Here is a 21200-nt window from a genome sequence, read left to right as displayed (position 1 = left end):
TATAATATATAAGATGAATAGTATTATATTGTAAATTAAAGAAAATTTGTTTTAATAGTAATTACAATTAATTTAAAATAGTTTATTTATTATATATTTTGATTTTATCAAAATATTAAAACGATCCTTTTATTTGACACTATCAATATATTTGTAGATACAATAAATATTATTGCATCAAACCAATAGTTTATCATACGATATCATACAATAATAATATGTTAGACAGAACACATGGGAAATATATATTTAAATTAAATCTATTTTTGTATATATATATATATATATATATATATATATATATATATATATATATATATATATATATATATATATATATATATATTATATCGTGCACTTCAACTACGATAGCTAGTTTTAGTGTGAGAAAGTTAAAATATATCAATATAATTTTTGTTACACCGAGTCAAGACTATTACAGAAACAAAATATCGAATGTTTAATTTTTAGTACGAAGAATAAAGTAGGCAGGTATATTTCGTATATTTTTATACATATATAGTATTATATATTTGACAAATAGGAATTATATATTTAAGTAGACGTTTTCATTTGCGCAGGTACAATGACAGAAGGACACAATAGGACGTCTGTTGCATTTGTAACATCTATACACATATTCCAAACGTGTTACAAATACTTCAGTTGATAATATAATATCAGAAGTTATTTAGATATTTTCATATTGCTTACATCGTAAACAATTGTAATAAAATTGGTAAGGGACAAACAGGAATAAAATTATTGATCTCTGTCGATTGCAAAAAGAATACATCAAAATCGGTCCAGAATTGACGAGGTTAGCGTGTTATTTTTAATGTCATCCAAAAAATTTGATGCAAGCAAAAGAAAATGTCTAAATAAATTTGATTAAAAAATGCATTAACTCCATAAATATTTTTTATATTAATAACAAAGTAAAATCGAAGATCTTTGTTTGAAAATAAAGGAATGTAAGGATTTTAATTTAGATCGATTTGTTGATATTAAATATCTATATTTTAACATTATTACAACGATTATTTATGGAGCTGACTGCACTTACGTATATATGTATATTTATTTCACAATGTAAATAGTTATAATATATAATATTTTTCTAACTATACTTCTTAATTTTATGTTACTGTAATGCGATAAGTATGTTTCAATAAATTAATATACATATCGGAAACTGTATATTTTTTAACAGTTTGTTTTTAATAAAATCAAAATATACTTACAGGTAGTAATAACAGTACTGTTACTATTATTATTATATACATAATATTTTATGTAAATTGGATTTGTAACATAATTATATAGCAACGTCGATATAATTTATGAATTTTTTTGGTTTATGGGAGTAGTGAAATAGTATTTATATTTGTTAATAAATTGACAGATTACAGCGACTTTGTTCGTTGGTACTTTGATGATTCAACCATTGGATACACAGGAACTTTTGGAGATGGAAGAGTACATAGATGAAGACACGGCTAAAAATTTGTTAGCATTAAATAACATATAATTTATATCAATGTCTATATACATATCTAACGGAAAATTAAAGAACTCAATATTTTTGTCATTTCCGATAATTGTTTCGACTTGATCCATATTTGATTCCAAATATTTATTTATTTAAGCAGACGTACAAAGTTTTCACTCAATAGTAAATAACAAGCATATCAAATCAAATCACAAAAGGGTCTGATGATGTCTAAATAAATAATAATAATGTGGATTTTCTTTATTAAAAGTTATTGTTAACTAGAATATAAGTACGAATAAATGACTCTGTATATCTTTAGGTGAATTAGGTTGTATTATAAATTGTCTATTTTTTTGGAAAAAAAAAAAATGGATATGTTATATATAATACTTCTTCACTACTCCATATAGAGTGCTCTCCCTTAAAACCAGTGCAGTTATTTGATTATGAATTTATGTATTTATATTATTATTATTATTTTTTATGTTGTTGTGTTCTTACATTAATTGACCATACCTACTTGGCAGTTGAGAATTATTTATCGTGGACTTAGAATATTTAATAAGTGTTTTTTTTTAATCGGAACATTTTGGAATTATATCTACATATCGTTTGTTTAGTTCCTACATATTACACGCTACAACAAAAATATAATAACGTAGCAACAAATTTAATTTATGATATAAGCGTATATACTCTTTCGAAAACCATTAATTACATATTAAACGGATTTATACATGTATAATTATTATTAAATATACATCAATACCTTTTTTTTATGTATGTATATAATTAATTTTATAATAATTCGTACAAAAACAAAGGTTCCCTTTTGGTTAATAAAGCGTATCTTTTAAAGGAATCGTATCCTAAAGTTATACAATAGATTAATTTAAAAGGATATGGACATTCGTTCCTTTCCAATCGTTTACAATTCCATTAGGATTCTTTACTATCTTTTATTTCACCGTAAAAATATTCTATCACCCTTTTCCCCTTACATTTTTTGTAATATTTTTTTTAAAGCCTAAAAATATTATTTTGAAATTATAAAGTATCAAAAGCATGGAACTATTGAGGATAAATCCATTCATATTAATTTCGATAAAAGACTTCGCTTTGTCGCTATCAAATAAAAAAAAATATATTAAATATTAACTGGATGGGTAGAGAGTTACGGATAGGTAGCGCAAATATTATATTTAATGATAGCTTACCTACCTTAGCCAGGCAGATCCGTTTACTGCCCTAATATCTGCCATTGTGACGTCACAGCCGTAGTGAAAGGAAGGATCGAGTCTACGGTCTACGGCGTAGCCTTACTTGAATTACTATTGAGCGTAGCTTATTCTAAGCTATGCCGTAGAATTACGAGAGATTACGAGTCTACGATGTAGGCTAGAATAACGTCGCATGTAGCGTCTGTCTATGTATTTTTACTATTTGAATTTATGATCTGTCATTGATTTATTGCTCATTACGTAGACTTGTATCCCTATAGCGTAGCTTTGTTCTATTTTAACTCTACGACGTAAACTATTATTCGTAGGATGGAGATCTATATCCCGCAGCGTAATTTAGCATTTTTAATTTAAGCTAAGTTCAAGACCTTTTTGTAAAATGAAAGCTGCATATAAAGTTTTATCGTGAGAGCGCCACACTCTACCTACTTCTAGTGTAAATTTTTTAATGAAGCATTATAAAAGCAATATAACTAAGTATGTATAAATGTATAGTGGTTGTATACTGGTAGTAATCTGGCTCATTTATTAGATAAGCTAAATCAGGTTTTCTACCTTAAAAATTGTGTTTGAATGAAAAAAAAAAAAAAGAACTCACCTGTTATACGACTGTAACTAATATAAATAATATTAATATTCACTTTTAAGTTTCATAATGATGAATTTGCAAGAAAATACATCTTATAATGAACTCTAATTTAGTGTAGTATAGTATATATTGATAAGACTGAAAAAATACATATATAATCATGTAGGTAGTCTAATGTCGCAAAAATTAAACACTAGATGTGGCTTGTTGACTGCTATGATCAGATATCACGGAGTTCAGATCCGAATCACGGAGCGTCGGTGGGGTGCCGAAAGGGAAGTCCTGAAATTAAAAGAAATGAATAAATTTCAGACAATCGCACATTGCCTATTTTACTTTATAAAAGAAAATATCAGTTTGTTGATACATAGTTTGACCATACATAATATAATACTATTGAATGGCGTACAATAGGCTCGGTTTGAAGATTGACCACAGAGCTTCTAAATGAGTTCTCTTTTCTTTTAAAATTTTACTCTTGTCGGTGCAACTAATTCATGTCTAAATGAGTTAAGAAGCAAATATTAATTTCTACAAGAAACGGTAAAATAATTAATGAAAAAATAAAATCATAAGCGCTTTTCTAGATCTAACGGAAAGCTTCGGTTTCATTTTCACACATAGGTACGACTTAAGATCATGTACATGTGATATTTTTTCTTTGTTTTTTAATTACAAAACAATTTTCAACATATGCACCCCGTATATTCAGTTGGATTGGTGTAATTTTTTTATGCAATTAGAATGGCAAACAAACTAATGGCCAAAGAATAAGTAAGGCCGTAGAAAACTATCAATGTTTTTGTTTGTATTATGCAACGCCATCTATGTTATGCAAAAAAAGTTCATTTATCTATTACCATTTTTGGAACATTAAAATATGTACCTACACAGAAAATACTTATTAAACAATATATAAAACTTTATTACATAATTATAAATGAAAGAAAGGTGAGCCGTATGCTCGTTTGCCCCCAGTGTTGTAAAAAAAAGACGCAATAATGAAATGTAAAATTGACTGAAAGGAACACATGATATATGCGTACTAAATACAATTAATGTTCCACGACATAACAAACAAATACGAAAGTATGATGATTGACAAACACCAATGAAAGGAAGTATATAACGCCAACTCCAAATGACGACAAAGGTAATGCGATGACAGTAATAGGAACAATCATGGCCCTCAAATTGACAGGTGATGCCACAGAAATGAGGGTGGGAGTGGTGAACGACTCACTTTTAGAAGTTCAGATGACCTACTCCTCGGGTTCCACCGGGGGTCCAAATAACAATTTAGATTTAAAGCCAAATTCAATTGTGAGTTGTGGACCCTGGCAGAGGCCGAGATGACGCTAAGATGAAGAATTAAAATATAACATTAAATATTAACTAAAGTACACAAAGAAAAAGAAAACAAAGTCTTTAAAAATTTCATTCAAAATTAAATTACTATGACAAAAGAATTAGCTACATGATAAATAAAAGATCTAGTTATAAAAGTGTCTACTTAGCAAATATTCTACGATTAATAGGCGATTAATATGAAATAAATTCTATATGAATATCTCTATTGATTATATAATAAATTGTAGCAATTATCTCTATACTACATTCACATTTCAGTGTTACATGCAAGCGTCAATAAACAGAAATTAGAATTAGGTACAACATTAGCTAATGATTTAATAATAATACTTTATTCATCATATCAGTCTTTAGCTATCCACTGCTGAACATAAGCCTTCCTCATAGGAGGTTTTGCTAGTAAGTGCCACGCTCGACAGGCGGATTCTCCATCGCTGTTAGGCGTTGGAGATGTTTTAAGAGGAATGCTACTATCCATGCCCTCTTTTAGTCAACTTTTACGACACCCACGGAAAAGAAGGGGTGGCCTATTCTATGCCGGGATCACACGACATATATTTTATTATTTCAATTTAATTTTATATATTTTTATTAAGCTTTTATCTGCAATTTACACGTGGATTTTGAGATATACACTTAGGATAACATATATACTTTCGATAAAATGTACATTATTATAAGTTCGTAATACATGAACACAACCGTAAAAACCGCATCCAATTGGTTATGACATCCAATTCCAAACTAAATAAACATACAGAGAGACAAAAATTTTAAAAAATATTTGTCTTTAATCGCTCTTGTTAAGATCTCTCATATCTTTATATCCTATGTAACACCATTTAGTTAATTTTTTTTCGAATTTCCATGATATAGTGGCAAGTGCGTTTCTTCGCGTAAATGAGCTCCCAAATTAGATTTTCAATCGGGTCAATTTAAAAAACGAACTTTTTTGAATTGGCTCGGGTCTAGATATTCTGAGTTGTGCTTTCAGATGTCCGTTATCTGATATTTCATAACATAGGGTATCTTAGCATGAAGATCAGGCAACTGCTGCGTAAAAGTGGCGCTTATTATTATTAATTTTATTATACATTTGTGTATAGATAATGGGTATGACAGACCTGCGACGGCAGTGTGCGAGGCGCGGGCGGCGCAGGCGGCGGGGCGCGGGGCGCGCGCGGCGACGCGCACTCGGCACATTCGGTCGCCGCACATGCCGCGCCCGCTGCGCCGCTTGCACTACGAGTCGAGCGCCGTGACCACGACTCAGGCATGCATCTGATATCAGAACACCATTCTTTTCGTCATTGATACATCCTCTATAAAATACAAACTAAATAACTTAATAATGAATATTTAGTTCCATAAACAAATCGACTTCGGTTGTGACAAAACATGTTATTTTAATTTAAGAATTAAACTACTGAACGATTTTATGATTAAACGTCATATGGAACTAATCTGTAAATATATCTTTTTTGATAAAAGAATAAATTTACAACTTGGTTTTCAACTGACGATGTAATGTGGTAATAAATATAGAAAAATACAATCCAATCGAGAATCTCTGTCTCTTTGAAGTCAGTCGACAAAGAGGTTCTTAATTCGTTTGTATTTTTTTTAAATATTTTATGTGTTATGCGTCATTTGTGTTCTGTTATTAACATTTTTTAGCAATCTAGACGGTTTACTTCTATCCTTCATCTCAGTCTCAACTATTCGTCACATATCGTTTTTGTGACGTTTGGCTACAAATGGGCTGCGAACTGTTTGCCAAGTACAATAGATAACAAACCTCAATTTGGATAAAACAAATTTGTCTACGAAATATTCGTCATTTATGGATATGTTTCATGCCTTAAGTAGTTGTCTTTTAAAAAAAAAATCTTATTAGTACATAATAATACTTGCAAAGCAACGTCTTTTATATAGTCTCCCTCTGGTATTTTTGTATAGTTCTTTACAAACAAATACACTTACGCGTGATGGACAATGTGAGCGCAGGGCAATGACGCGAGCGGTTCAGGTTGTTCGGCAAGTGGTTCGCGACAGCGCGCGCATGCAGGCGCCGCCCACGCCGCCGCCGCGCGCTTTTGCCGCGCCGCCGCGTTGTTGTCGCCCAGTGCCGTGTAGATCTCCGCGAGCCGGAGTCGCACGCGACGCACTAGCATCTGGTACAGAAGCACCTTTATTTAAGAAGTTTCATATCGAAACTTACAAAAGTGTGAATGTTATGCAAGGTATAGGATTGAGTAGTGTCCCATATATAGGTGCAGAACATTCTGTGACGCCCATGGTACCCCTCATGCGTTGCATTTCCTAAGGACTATGATGTTATTTGTAGACTGCTATATACTACTACTTAAACCGAAATAGAACCATGTACAGCTGCTTCCAGGTAGAAGCAAGAGTAGGACAAAGATACCTAACAGATGACTTTTGTACATAGTCTGCCTTTGATTTCATCAAAAGATATCTTAGTCTGTCATTATAAGTAATATATAAAGTTCCTCACCTTAGCACCAACTGAAGTCGCGACCTCCAATAACCTAGTGTTGAACTCCAACGGTCTACAATTGCAGATCCTGCCCTGCAGACGCAAAGCTTCGAGACACCGTGCCGCACCATCCATAGCTTCCATCTGAGCGAGCCTGTCACCAAGTGCCTGGCCTGCCCCCATTGCTACTTCGTAGTGCCTTGAATAAAATAGAAATTCACTTGTTAAAGATATAGAAATTATTAAAACGATTGTTTTCTATCTGGTCTATTAAGCTTTTGGATTAAACAGATGGCTTTAGAGAGACCAGAGATCTCTTAATCATTCTCATTATATCTCTTGCTTGATCGACTTTTATAAGTCATTTCATATAGAATCATCGCTCAGCGAGCGTGATGCTTTTTCCTCAAACAGAAGATTCTCGTAAGGTTCTCATGAGTTTCTCGTAAAATTTTATAATTGCTTACATAATCTAAATGTATTAAAGATAGCAGAGGAAATTGCTCTCTACCTTAGCGCCTTTCCAATGTCACATTTTCGCCTATACACGTCGCCGGCTATCCTCACTGCGCGCGCATAACAACCCTGGTCACCCGCCACCGCTGCCAGTCGCAGTGCCTCCTGTTACAACAAATTTTTGGTGAGATATCTATTCAGAATATTTTAATTAAACATTTTTGTGATCGAAACCTCAATACGATTACGAGTGGACTCTGTGTAATCCATAAACTAAAACTTTATTACGTTGAAACGACAATGTGTGAAAAATTAAGCGCAAAATAAAAACATGGAGCATTGTGCTATAGTAACATAGTTCATATATACTTTGATAGATAGTATATAGTATAGTAATAAATGCTTTGTAAATAATTGGAGATATAATATATAATTAAGTATATAAGTTTCATGCAAATACTAACGTTGCGATAATCATGTGTATTACTTAATTTATTGAATGCGTTTGAGGTAGCCTGAAATACATTGGGGGTACTTATGCAGTAATGGAGCATGTCGCAATAATTGAGGTCGGAGACCTAAAGTTAAGTAATTTATAACTATATAAGTCTAAGTTATATATACTCGTAAAGGCCTTTGTTATTGCTTATCGGGTAACAAATTTACGTGTCAAAGCATGAAGTAAGTGACTCAATTTATTACTTCTCTATCTATCTATCTATCAAAAGTTTCTTGCATGCTTCATTCTCAGACAACACTGAATTATAAAAAAAAAAAAACTGATGTTTGGGTTTTAATCTTGGGAGTTCGTATTTTGAAAAATTGCGCTATCGCTTCTCACGGTGTTGTGTAAGTATAGGTACAGGCAGCAGCTGTACTGGTATAATATGCAGGTGGCGATACTAACGTTGCAGTAGTCGTGCGCGTCGCCGAGCTCGCCGCGGGCGCGCAGCGCGGCGGCCATCTGCAGCAGCGCGGTGCGGTGGTGGCGCGTGTTGAGGTCGAGCGCGCGCGGCGTGCGGCCCAGGTCGCACGCGCGCGCCGCGCACGCCACCGCGCGCTCCGCGTCGCGCAGCCGCCGCCACAGCTCCGACAGGCCCACGTACACCTGCACCGGTGAGCCAAACGGATTCATTTTAATGACATGACGGGAATGGCAATTCCGATTATACTGTCGGTATATGCTGGCGGGAGGACCAGTTTTTTTTTATTAGGTAATGATGCAATGGTAACCCTGCCTGCGCTAACTAACTGCGCTAGTGAAAGATGATAGGTTAGGATGAAAAGGCAGGTCAGTTAGCTCAACAGTGATAAATACACTTGGAATTCAGCACGATGGTTACCAGGGGGGAGCACGTGGAGATCGACCTGGTTGGGTATATTGCTAACAATGGGGCCCTTAGTCTCCATTATTAATAATCGTTCCCCCCGGGAGGACCAGTTAGGAAGATTAAATAAGGATGTAATTAGATCCGTTGACCCATTATGAATAATTCACCATGAATTACTTACGATAGAAAGAAATTGTTAATAACAGAATTAGTGACCCCATTGCGAATTTTTTTAATTAAATAGAGGGCTAACAAGCTTGCGGCTCATCTGATGGTAAGTGATTACCACCGCCTATAAGCAACATCAGAGAAATTGCACGTGTGTTGCTAATCTTCTAAATAATAATAATATTCTCTGTAGAGTTATAATGCTATTGCACGCGGTCACTACAAATTATCATACTTAATTCCTTCATCGTTACTTTTTATGCCTCACTGGTACTGGCAAGTATGAACCAAACACACCGAAATCGATTTCGATAATTCTTTTTTTTTTGATAATTATTTAACCTACATTTTCCAACAAAAACACTGTTGTCTGCTATACATTTGACAACATTTACTATGTACCTCGTTCCCACTTTCATCAATGTAATATTATTTTCTCATCAGATCTAACATACCTGAAGTAACAACGTGTTATCATTTTGCGCCTGTGCAACCGCCAGTGCCTTCTGGAAGCCATCCATCGCTTTGGAGAATGCCCCCAGCTCCAAGCTTACCGCTGCCACTGTGAGGTGCACGCAGCCTGCAGTTGACCCGCCTCCGCAATCATTGTAGAGGGCATGGCGAGCGTACGACAGAGCTCTGAGGAATAGAGATTGATAACGCAAATTAATATATTTTGTACATTTTGTTATACAGAGAAAGTAAAGAGAAAACATCACTTCCTTAGCGCTGTACAATTCCGTATTCTAATTTCAAATATTTAAATGATATATTTATGAAACATTCTGTCATTCCTCGGTCTTTGTGTGTAGGTGTGTGTTTATTTATGTAATCTGAACTGGCAAACTAACGATCCTAGTATAGAAGTATGATAATAGAACCCAGAACAGCACCGTGTATATGATAGAACATACAATAAATTACTTTCCAAATATGATAGAAGGATCATGGTTTGATATTTAAACAGAATTCGTGAACAAACCAAACTCTACGTTACAATTAGGTTTTTCTTTAAATCGTATAATTCAATCTTTTCTCCTACATTCTTCACGACTTTGGAACGCGCTTCCTGATGCCATTAAGAGACTACCGACTAAACCGTCTATCAAAAAAAGCGTTCACGCTCACTTTTTATCTTTATCCGAGCAGTAAGTGCTTTATATTATTCCCAAATTCGTGTATAATATAGTATATATCATATATGTGTAAGTATATTTGTTATTCATATATATTTATTCGTTTATATATGTAATTTTAGTATGTATGTATATCAATAATTAGTAGTACCGCATTCGAGTATTCTGACACTTCCCTATGGTTGACTGGGAGAGAATGCTTTTAGCATTAAGTCCGCCATGTACACATATTTGTACTAATGAATAAATAAATAAATAAATTAATTAATATATACAGACCTGTCCAGACCACCCAAGGTTTGATGAGCGCGTGCTAAGTTCAGGTAAGCCTCCGCTCGCATTGGCGCCGAGTCCAACTCCTCGGATATACCAAGTTGACGGTTAGCGAATTCCAGAGATTCTCTGCGTATTAAAAGAAAATATTATTTAAAATTTAAATCTACAAACTCATCAATTTCGACAAAATTAGGATGACATAATTCCTATAGAAAAATAGAGAATCATTTAGTAAAAAAGTGACAGAGACTCCAGAATATGTTCACAAAAAATATATTCATACACACAGATGAATTAAGAATTTCTTGTATTCGTTACTCTATTCCATACAATCTATTAATTATATATGATCGTTTTATATCACTTAATCTGAATGTTTGAATGGCTATTTTCACGCGGGTGAAGCTGGGATAGACAACTAGTATAGCTGTCTTCTGCAGTTTCACCACATATTTAATCAAATCCTTTCAGTACTTTTTGCAAGAAAGATTAAGAAATATCTATTCATAGTTCCAAACTTTTGCATTTTTATAATATAACTAGCTGACCCCGTAAACGTTGTTTTACCACTTATTGCGAAATATAAAAATCGCGATTAAAATACAGGGGTTGATCGTAAAAGGGTAAAAATTTGAAGCTGTATATATTTTTCGATGCTTAGTCATAATAAAATAAAAATATCAAAAAAATAAAAAAAATATATATAAGGGTAGGTCACCCTTATCATTGAGGGGTATGAAAAATAGATGTTGGTCGATTCTCAGACCTACCCAATATGCACACAAAATTTCATAAAAATCGGTAAAGCCGTTTCGGAGGAGTTTGGTAACAAACACCGCGACACGAGAATTTTATATATAAGATTAATAGGATGGAATTGTTTGAGTACTAGCCTGTACTTCCCGAAGTCCATGTACGCCTGGTACAAATGTCCAAGTAGCGTGAACTTGTCGGTGCGGTGTCGGATGCCACGAAGGGCGGACAGCCAAATCTTCACGGCTAGGCGTTGTTCATTCTGACCGTAGAGTCTTACTCCGCGCTCGATCTGTAAATCATATCAATGATGAATCATGCATAATTGTGGGCAACTGATTGACGTTGTATTCGCTTGTGTGTGTCCCAGGCATAACAAGGTACACATTCGGGGTAACTCGAGGGTTAAGTAACTTTATTGTATCTGTATCTACATATTATACACGTATTTGGATTTGGGGTGGGACAGGATTATTAATAACATGGACTAGTAGCTACATTGCTAATAAAATACCTAGTTAGGTCAACATTCACGTGGTCATTCTTGAAAACCATCGTGTTTAGTTCCTGGAAAACTTCAATCTTACTGGTAGTTCGCCAGTGTAAATAAATAACTTAGGCGAGATAACTATTCCAATTTTATTCATTAAAAAAAAACCTAAACTTAAACGACATAGTGGAGCTAATAAGCCTCATGCATTATTACACTCGAAAATAAGATATTATGTCTCTTGTGAATATGGCGCTAATTAGTACTTTAGTCTTTAAAATATATATTCTCTACCTTTCTCCTGGCTAGATACTGGTCCAACCTTGACCGGCAAACACGGAAACAGTCAAGCAGCCCAGCGGTGGGAGGACGGTGAGCTGGCCCAAACCTGGAGCCCCAACGTAGAGCACCATTGCGCAGGTCTCCCCCTGTATAATCCTCAGAGAATGGGTAAACTTCTGGAAAATTTGAAGGCAGGTAATTCGAGTTATTTTATAAATTAATCCATACCATTTCTCAACTTTTACAAAGAGAGTACCTGTTCTATATAATTTCTAAGTACAATAAAATATTAGAAACAAACGTAGTTTTTTCAAAGGAGCATAATTAATAAACAAAATATCTTTTTATGAAAGGTTCAAAACATATTTTCATATTAAGTGGCAAGAATATTATCATTGGGTTTGGGGACCGGGGGGGGGGAGGGTTTATTAGAAATCATCTTGATAAATTCTTAATTAATTCATCACGACCGATATTTATCCTCACTTATCATCCTTCGCTAATACCCCGCCAGAGTATACATCAATAGCGCAAACGGGTATTCCATTCCATTTTCATCCCATTTTACAGTTATCGTTGGAATTCTATTAGAATCGAACCTGGCTGCTCATCGAGATGGTGTCGCGACGGGTCAGGTGAGCTGAGTAGTCGCGTCGCCGACAACTGATGCGCCGGCACCCCGCTAGAACGTTAGAAATAGTTAAAGTTTTTTTTATACAACTTAGAATAGCAAATAAGCTGATAGCCTGCCAGACAGAAAGTGATAACCGTCGGTAATAGACATAAAAGGCATTATGATATCATAATATGCACTGCGATTTCCATGAAATCCTTCATTATTTGATATTCCTCAGAAGCATGGTGTTATGACAGCCATATCTCGGTTTTGAAATCGCAACACAGTCATGCAAGCATAACTGCTTCACGGTGGAAACACGAATAAAACAGGTGTACCCAAGCAAACAATTCTACTGGCAAAATTTAAAAATAAAAAAACACACGACAAAAACGTCAAAGTAATTTAAGTACCCCATTTCACACTAAGACGACATGATATCACCAATGGTCAAGTTAATATCACCATCATCATTAGATCAGCCTTTAAATATCCATTGCTGAACACATGTCTTCCCCTTGGGTTGTTTTGCCAATAGTTGCCACGCTTGGCAGGCAGATTGGCAATCGCAGTTACGCTTTAGAGATGTTTTAAGAGGGACGCTGCTACCCATCCCTCGCTTTCTCTTAGTTATCTCGTACGATACTGAAGGGGTGGCCAACTACTGGCGTCAAGCGTGGCAACTACTGGCAAAACCTCCCTCATGGGGGAGGACTATGTTTAACAGAAGACAGATAAAGACGGATATGACGATATTATAGATGTCGCTTACCCGAGGAAGTCGCGCGACTCTATTGAGTCCCATGACATGTTCCGCGGGTGTAGGCGACAGCGTCACCTGGCCGTTGGGTGCATCGCGCCTCTCTCGTTTGCACACCGCGCCGCTGCACTGATAGTGAGCGAAATAAAAAATAATCAGAATCTACATCAACTATTACCGTTGTAGTGAATGTATAACGTTCGACATACCCAGAGAGGGAGGAAAGGGATTGTTACTAATGAGATCTGATAGGGCTATTGCTAGCAATAAACCCTAACAGGTCGACTTCCGCGACGGCAGTTTCCCCTGGAAACCGTGATTAATTTTAGACAAATTCATCATGATGGGCCAATTGATCTGCTTCATCTATCATCCTTCACTGATACCCTGCTAACGTATACCGATAGCGAAAATGGGGTTACCATTCCATTTTCATTCACAAAAAAAAAGATATGCCCAGAGAATCCACTAACGACACTCAAGTTCATTTGCTATGTTATCTATGTTTTTCATGATCGAAGATTTAAAATTTTATTAATTACAGTCGGTTCAATTTAAATTGACACAATTTCTGACATCGGCCATTCATATCCACGGCCTTTGCAGTTTATTAGTCGGAATAATTATATCACGGGCCTACGATCAAGTTTTAAAGAGCACAATAGATATACAAATATGTTACATAAAAAAATATGGGATCTTCTCAGAAAATAATAACTTTACGAATTCTGAGTAGATTAAAAAAATTACGATTTTAAAATGCTTGTAAAAAAGACTATTTAAACGAAGATGATTTTCAGCCAATACTTTGCTGATATTTTTAAGACGTTTTTTGATATTTGACGCTCCATCTAGAATGTAGATGTGTATGATCTAGTACATACCTAAATCAGGCGGTGTCTGGAGGACACAAAATCAAATTGGGATCCATATCGACGTCATCAGCGCTAACGCGGCCGTTCATTTACAAAGGCTTCATTACCTGTAGACACGGAAAATATTCATGAGTCCATTGTCACTTGATTCATTTTCATAATGAGTAAAACGTATTTAATAAGCGGGCCTATCATTTCTTATTCGTATCAAAGTTATCGTTTTTATCTTGAATTTATAATGCATGTAGTTATATGAATATTAAATGGTGAAATGTAAATTCATAGACTATAACTTTAATTTAACTGTTAATGAAAAAAAATTATAAATTTTCACTATCATTTCTATTTATTTATCAACCGACTTCAACAAGAAGGAGTTTCTCAATACTTTTGTATGTTTTTTTAATGTTCTTTGCCTTTAATAACTCTGTCAGTTGTAAACCGATATGGAAACTTGTTTTTTTTTATCTGAAAGGATATCCTTGCACATTGATGCCATAAAATTTTTATTAAAATCTGCTGAGAAGTTTAGTTTTTAAATCATAATCACTTGTTTGCCACATAGTCAGTATTTTTTTTTGTAAATTTAAATAATTTTACATTTTACAAAATTTATACATTTTAAATAATTACATTTATAACGCCTCTAAGCCGCTTTGGAATTTATCTGCAGCTCTCTTACTTTTACTGTCTTATTTGGTGTTATTCTTTTATTCATTATTTGTTAATTATGGTTTTCTTTTTAATATGTACGCCTCTTCCATTATGATAGTGAGATTTAATGTGGTGAGAAGTATAAATCAACAGGAAGATCCTGTCCATGTATTTACATAATGCATAGAGTAAACAAGTGTCTACATATGGCGAACTTTACTATAACTTAAAGAATTAATAAAATAATTATAAATTTACTTAATATATTTATATATTATAAACTATTATTGTACCCTTATAGAGTACTACTACCCCTGTGGGCCGGAGCATCTGATTACCAGCTTAGTCCTCTTGACGCGGTTCAAAGACGGGCCATGAGAATAATCGACGATCTCAAGCTCACAGGCGATATCGAGCCCTTAAGTTTAAAGTGAGACTTTGCCTCCCTTTGTGTGTTCTACGAGTACATCTTGTGTAACGGATTATGTACCGAGGAATTATTTGAAGTGATGCCCACAGCCACCTTTTATCATCGCACCGCTGGCCATTGACAGGGAATTCATTCTCATACGCTAGAACCTAAATGGTCACGTATATATGTACGCGAACGCTGAGGCTGTGGTATGAACTCGCTGCCGAAGTTTTTTCTAGAGACTACAGTATGGAGTTCTTGAAAAAGGGTATAGTAAGTTCTCTTTAGGGTCGGTAACACGTACGTGATACCCCTAGTGTTGCATGCTTCCATAGGCTACAGTGACCGTTTACCACGTTTAGACGGATTATATTTGTTTGGCATCTTCGTGGTGTAAAAAATATTATAAACTAGGTTTTTCTTTCAATTTCATGCATATAGATTTTTTTAAGTCGGTAACCACTTTTATGTGGTGCAATCAAGATAAAACAGAGACTTGAAGTTAAACCTTCAGAAGACTGTGCGTGTGAATAACTCTGTTAATAATACTAGTATGATATACTGGGTCAGTTGACCCGGTAAACACTGTTTCCTGGGGGAAAGGGATAGTTGGCAATGGAGTTCGACATTGCTAGCAATATGTTGGTGCCCTACCAGGTCGACCTCCACGTGGTTCCCCTTGGAAACAATCGTGAATAATTCTTGTTGAATTCGTCACGATGGGCTAACTGACCTGCTTCATTCTCACCTATCATCCTTCACTGGTGCCCTGCTGGTGTATACCAATAGCGCGGATGGGGTTACCATTCCCGTTATCACCCTTAATGGGTGATAATGGAATGGTAAAAAAAAAACACTGTTTCTTTCCATTACTTATGGGATCACTTTTTTTTTACTAGGATAAAAACTAGAACAAAATTTCATTAAAATTGGTTGAGCAATTTTGATGATTAACGTGAACGAAGTTCATGATACTAGATTTACATATATTAAGATAATATGATGTGCATACATAATATGTAGGAGAGATTTAAACTTTCCTTAGAAAAGTTTCATGAATTCTCGAGATGGAGTCTACCTTCTATTTTAAACGATTTTATGTAATGTGGCCAATAAATAATAAATAAGTAAATGGAAACACATGGCACATAAAATCTTTTATGACTATGAATCTTGTATATAATATAGATATTTTATTTTTAGAACTTGGCATTAATTAAAATAGAGGGCAAAAGAGGAAGAGGAAGACCGAGAAATAACTACATGGGACAGATAAAAGAAACACTAGGTGTCATGTCGTATAGGGAGGTCAAGGATAGCCTGGGACAGAGCTGGCTGGAAGAAGATGTATGAATTAGTTGCACCGACAAGAGGAAAATCTTAAATGAAAAAGAAAAAAGGCATTAATTAGAGAAATCTAAATGTATTATTTATTAATTTATAAATTGTTTATTTTATTGAACACTCGATGGCACGTAACCCAAGGGTTGCGACTTCTACTTACACATGACTAATTTTTAATTCTCGCCTCAAAAGGGTACTGCATGTTTGATCGCGTTTGAGGTCAGGATTAACCATCCTGAACTTCGACCCATGGGGATCTTTTCTGTCACCCCTTACTTTGTTTACTAATGTTTTTTTTTTAATGGATAATTATAGAATAGTAACCCCGCCTACGCTAGCGATGTACGTTGGCGGGACACCCGTGAGGGATGATAGGTGATGATCAAAACAGATCAGTTGGCCCATTGTGATGAATTCAACAAGAATTAACCACAATAATTATCAGAGGAATGACGTGGAGGTCGGCCTGATAGGGTATATTGTTAGCAATGGGACAGTTAGACCCCATTACTAACACTCTCTCTTTTCCCCTGTTCACTAATGACAGGTGTAATTGAATAATACGAGAAGGTCGTGCCTGGTGATTTCTTATTCTAATTAAAAAAAAATTGTAAAGGTTTTTATTTATTTTTTATTTTATACAACTTAAAATGGCAAACAAGCTGACGGTCCACCTGATGGAAAGCGGTAACCGTCGCCTATAAACATGAGCAATGCCATGGATATAACAAATTCAAATCTAAAAAATATGTACTATGAAACTTTTTATTTTATTTTCAAGTGGGATTGGCAAATAAGCTGTCGGTGTGCCTCACGGAAAATAGTAAAGGTATCGCCTATAACCTATGGTTTACAACGTATGCTAGTGGTATAAAAATATTATTTGATTTTTGACATTAACTACACAACTTTAATTGTTTCTCTAATACTAATAAATATAATTAAAAATATATCCAAATTAGTACATATCTTTATATATCTATCAAACTGCCTAGCCAGTAGTATGGTATTAAGTAAGTTAGAATTCTTCCCTTATTGTCCCACGAATACCAAAAATCGTCAATCCTATTTTAATAATATAAATGGTTAACTTTTCATTGTGACTGAATAGAATGCAATGTTGGGAAATGTATTAAAAATTATGTTGAACTCATTAAAATATTTTATTATTCAATAAATTACTAGTTTCTACTTGCGAATTCGTCTGCGTGACCGGGATATATAGCTTATGTCCTGTTCCAATCCGTATAGTATTCCAGATTCGTTATCTTGTATTCGTTGTCGTATATTGTATTAATTATAATATTTTTACATGTAATTTTCGATTGGTGCCAAGAGGTATCAATCAAATACAATTTTATATTTATACACTATAGTAAAGATAAAATATATTCTGCACAAAAAAAAAAATATTCTAAATAAAAATTCTAATTAAAAATGGGAGAAAACCTAACTGAATTTAAAAATGAATTATAAATATAGCGACATTATATTTAAAAAAATACGGACAAATAGAGAATCTCCTTCTGTTTAAAATTCATTAAAAGAAGGTATGAAACTTTACTGTACCTTAAATATAAACGAAAAAATATAGAAAACGATAATTGACCGAATCCCGACCATAAATTATATTTAAATAGGTTAGTGTAACTATTATATTATCTGTGCTATAACAAATAGTCACGATTAAAAATAAAATAAAAATAAAAAAATAAATTTTTCCAAGAAAATATGTAAGTGTAATATAAGGTTGAGACAAATCTTAAATACCTAGATACAAACGAATGTGACCTAGGTCATATCTGGGTAAGTGACATCTTAAAATTAGGTCATTGTAACTAAGTTCTAGATATTATGAGCATAAACTAATATTAAAAAAAAATCTAAAGTAAAGGAAATATCACATGGAGCTTTTCCTATAATTTTTTTTCGCCTACTCAAAAGTATATATTCTCAACGTAACCCTAAAAAAGTGTGAGATCACAGGTTGCCAATTTAAAAAAGAAATTCTAATGAAAACTAGACGTTAAAAAATGTATATTGTTTTAATTAAGACATATTTAGAAAAAAATATTAGTTTATTCAAAAATAGAACAGTTTTAAAAATAAGAACACGAAAAATCGTTACACTCACCTACAACTGATCCATTGAGGAATGTGTCCACGTTTTGTTTTTAGGTTTTCAGGTGCTGTTGGACGTCACATGAAATGTACTATATTTTCCACGAAGGTTTTCTTATATTTTAATCGTTTTGTTTTGCACAGTTATCGTATATTGTTAATTTAATGGCGCAGATGTCCTTGTTGCGGATCACACCCCAATCAACGGGGGATGTTGTGTTCGGGGTTATAGGCATGTTTAGAGTCGCCAGGTTTCACTTTTTTTTATAACAAAACAGAACAGTCCTATTTATTGAATAGTAATAAAAATGTGAATGAATGTGAATATGAACTGCGGTTTTGGATTAAGAAGAATTTAGGTATTATTATTAAAATAAATGCAAAAATAAAATGAGATTGGAGCACTATCTTCTATATTTATATATTTTTTGAATATTTTACTTGTCACCAAAACAATTTATATTACACCATAAAAAGAAATAAATATTTTCATATTAGTGTTTTTGTCAGTCCACCAAAAATATATACTTAAGTTTTTAATAAGAAATTCGCTTACTACTCACCACCTACATTATATGTATTATATGTTTAACTTAAGTATAATATAAGAAAATTCCGAGAAAAATGTTCCGGTAAGTAGCGGTAATGCTGTGTGGTCCCGGCATAGAACAGGCCACTCGTTCCTTTCCCGTGGGTGTCGGAAGTGGCGTCTAAGGAAATTTAATGATCGTAGGATATGAAGCAGCGTCCCTCTTAAACAACTTCAAAGCCTAACTGCAGTTGCTAACCTTGCTAAGCGTAACAACTATTGGCAAACTCTCCTTATAGGGGAAGCAGAAGGAGGATTAGAGGAGGTTGAGCACTGGACAGTTAATGGCAGATTTAATAATAAAAGTGGCGGTAAGAGGTAATACAAACGTTTACCAGGTCCGTAAGTTTCTTATATTGTCTATTAAAGATATAAATAAGACCGCAAAATCTATCAATGACGTCAGCAAACTATATTTTTTTATTACAGGGCGACTCCACGGACCGCCCTGTGCCGGCCAGCATCCCTCCACCGGCGGAGAGCCGTACGGCGCGCGCGCGCCCCTCCACTCCGCCCCAGTACTGTGACGCCATGTACTGTCCTGTCACTTTACACTTATGACTTTGTACAATTTGTCACACTGTAAAATTGCTTATAACTATAATTTTACTATAAACTAATGATCTGACCCGGCTTCGCACGGGTATATCTACAGGACTTTTGAAAATAATATATAGCCTACTACTCTCTGATAATGTAGTTATCTATAAATAAAAGAAATTTTAAAATCGGTTAAGTAGTTTTTGAGTTTATGAATTAAAAACAAATAATCAAAACTTTTATCTTTTATAATATTAATGTAGACTAGCTCTTGCCCGCAACTTTGTACGCGTGGATTGTGAAAGTAGGTAATCACTTCTAGGCGATGTATTATTGTGAAATATACTTTAGATTTTAAGTTAAACCTTTAGAAACACAACTGTGAAAACCATAGTTAATTTTGTGCAGCAATTTTTATGCGAATAGCTTTGGCTAGCGATTTAATTTGGATTTTTGATGGGAAACCAATGAAATAGTCCGCTTCTGGATGGCGTATTCAGATAAAACATACTTACACCCAGTTTTTAATTTCGAACTTCGGGAACAAAACTGGCAAGACTGCATATAATTTGGAGATGGAGATGTTTAGTTTAGCTTTGAGATTCATAAAATGTACGACCAGAAACGACTTAAACATGTTGTCTATTTATTCGACTACGGCGAAGTAAAAAGGAGGGATATCGCTTACTAACTGCATACTGCAGCTTCACTTGCGTGAGTTATATGAATCTTTATGTGCTAAATTAGAATATAATCTGTCTATGTAACAAATTTCATTTAAATCCGTTTAGTAGTTTTTGTCTGAAAAAATTCATTCATCTATCGTTACCAACTTTCGCATTTATATCATTAATAGGAGTTGAAGTTGTATTATATTTTTGAGTTTTCAATATCTATTTATATTGATTCTCAAAAAGCAGTTTTTTTTTCTCCAAAGGTTTCGTTTTTCAAAAAGATTCAAGTATTTCAGAAAAGCGGTTTTTTTTTAAGGTCGACAATTTTTTTAACATTAATACGAGTAAGTTTCTTTCGTGTTCCATAAAAAATTTGTGACAATTAAAAACGGCGTTTTTCATTGCGATATAAATAATTGCTTATTTCAATGTAAAATCTGCTACGTAGATACGTATTTGGCTATATATTTTACCTAGATAGAGTGCGTAAATACTTTTAATTGTGCTATTTATTGCAAACGATTAAA

The 21200-nt window shown here is 34.1% G+C and overlaps 1 protein-coding gene across 2 annotated transcripts; it reads right to left on the bottom strand.

Moving 5' to 3' along the window:
* Positions 1-357: 357 nt before the first annotated feature.
* Positions 358-19063, bottom strand: LOC113514449 (43 kDa receptor-associated protein of the synapse homolog). Of its 2 annotated transcripts, none has more exons than XM_026898540.3 (14): positions 18884-19063; positions 14349-14446; positions 13477-13593; positions 12688-12770; positions 12101-12264; positions 11457-11608; positions 10567-10689; positions 9607-9790; positions 8560-8760; positions 7708-7817; positions 7215-7395; positions 6680-6870; positions 5821-5977; positions 358-3607 (listed from the first exon to the last, which is right to left on the bottom strand). In XM_026898540.3, the coding sequence occupies exons 3-14, from the start codon at positions 13512-13514 to the stop codon at positions 3512-3514; spliced, it is 1680 nt and encodes a 559-aa protein (XP_026754341.1). In that variant the 5' UTR covers positions 13515-13593; positions 14349-14446; positions 18884-19063; the 3' UTR covers positions 358-3511. The 2 variants fall into 2 exon arrangements, with proteins under 2 accessions (XP_026754341.1, XP_031764043.1); XM_031908183.2 differs by having other exon boundaries at positions 12101-12234.
* Between the last annotated feature and the right edge of the window lie 2137 nt (positions 19064-21200).

Source organism: Galleria mellonella, unplaced genomic scaffold (genome assembly GCF_026898425.1).
Source record: "Galleria mellonella isolate WM207_F2 unplaced genomic scaffold, CSIRO_AGI_GalMel_v1 utg172, whole genome shotgun sequence".
NCBI lineage: Eukaryota > Metazoa > Arthropoda > Insecta > Lepidoptera > Pyralidae > Galleria > Galleria mellonella.
The sequence above is the reverse complement of the archived record's forward strand: the minus strand, read 5'-3'. Positions and strand labels throughout refer to the sequence as shown.

Coding starts and splice junctions, on each gene's coding strand:
- LOC113514449 (XM_026898540.3), bottom strand. CDS start 13,514: ATGTCATGGGACTCAATAGAGTCGCGCGACTTCCTCGG. Junction 8,761..9,606: donor ATAACACGTTGTTACTTCAG/GTATGTTAGATC, acceptor TCACCGGTGCAG/GTGTACGTGGGCCTGTCGGA. Junction 7,396..7,707: donor GACATTGGAAAGGCGCTAAG/GTAGAGAGCAAT, acceptor ATTTTATTCAAG/GCACTACGAAGTAGCAATGG.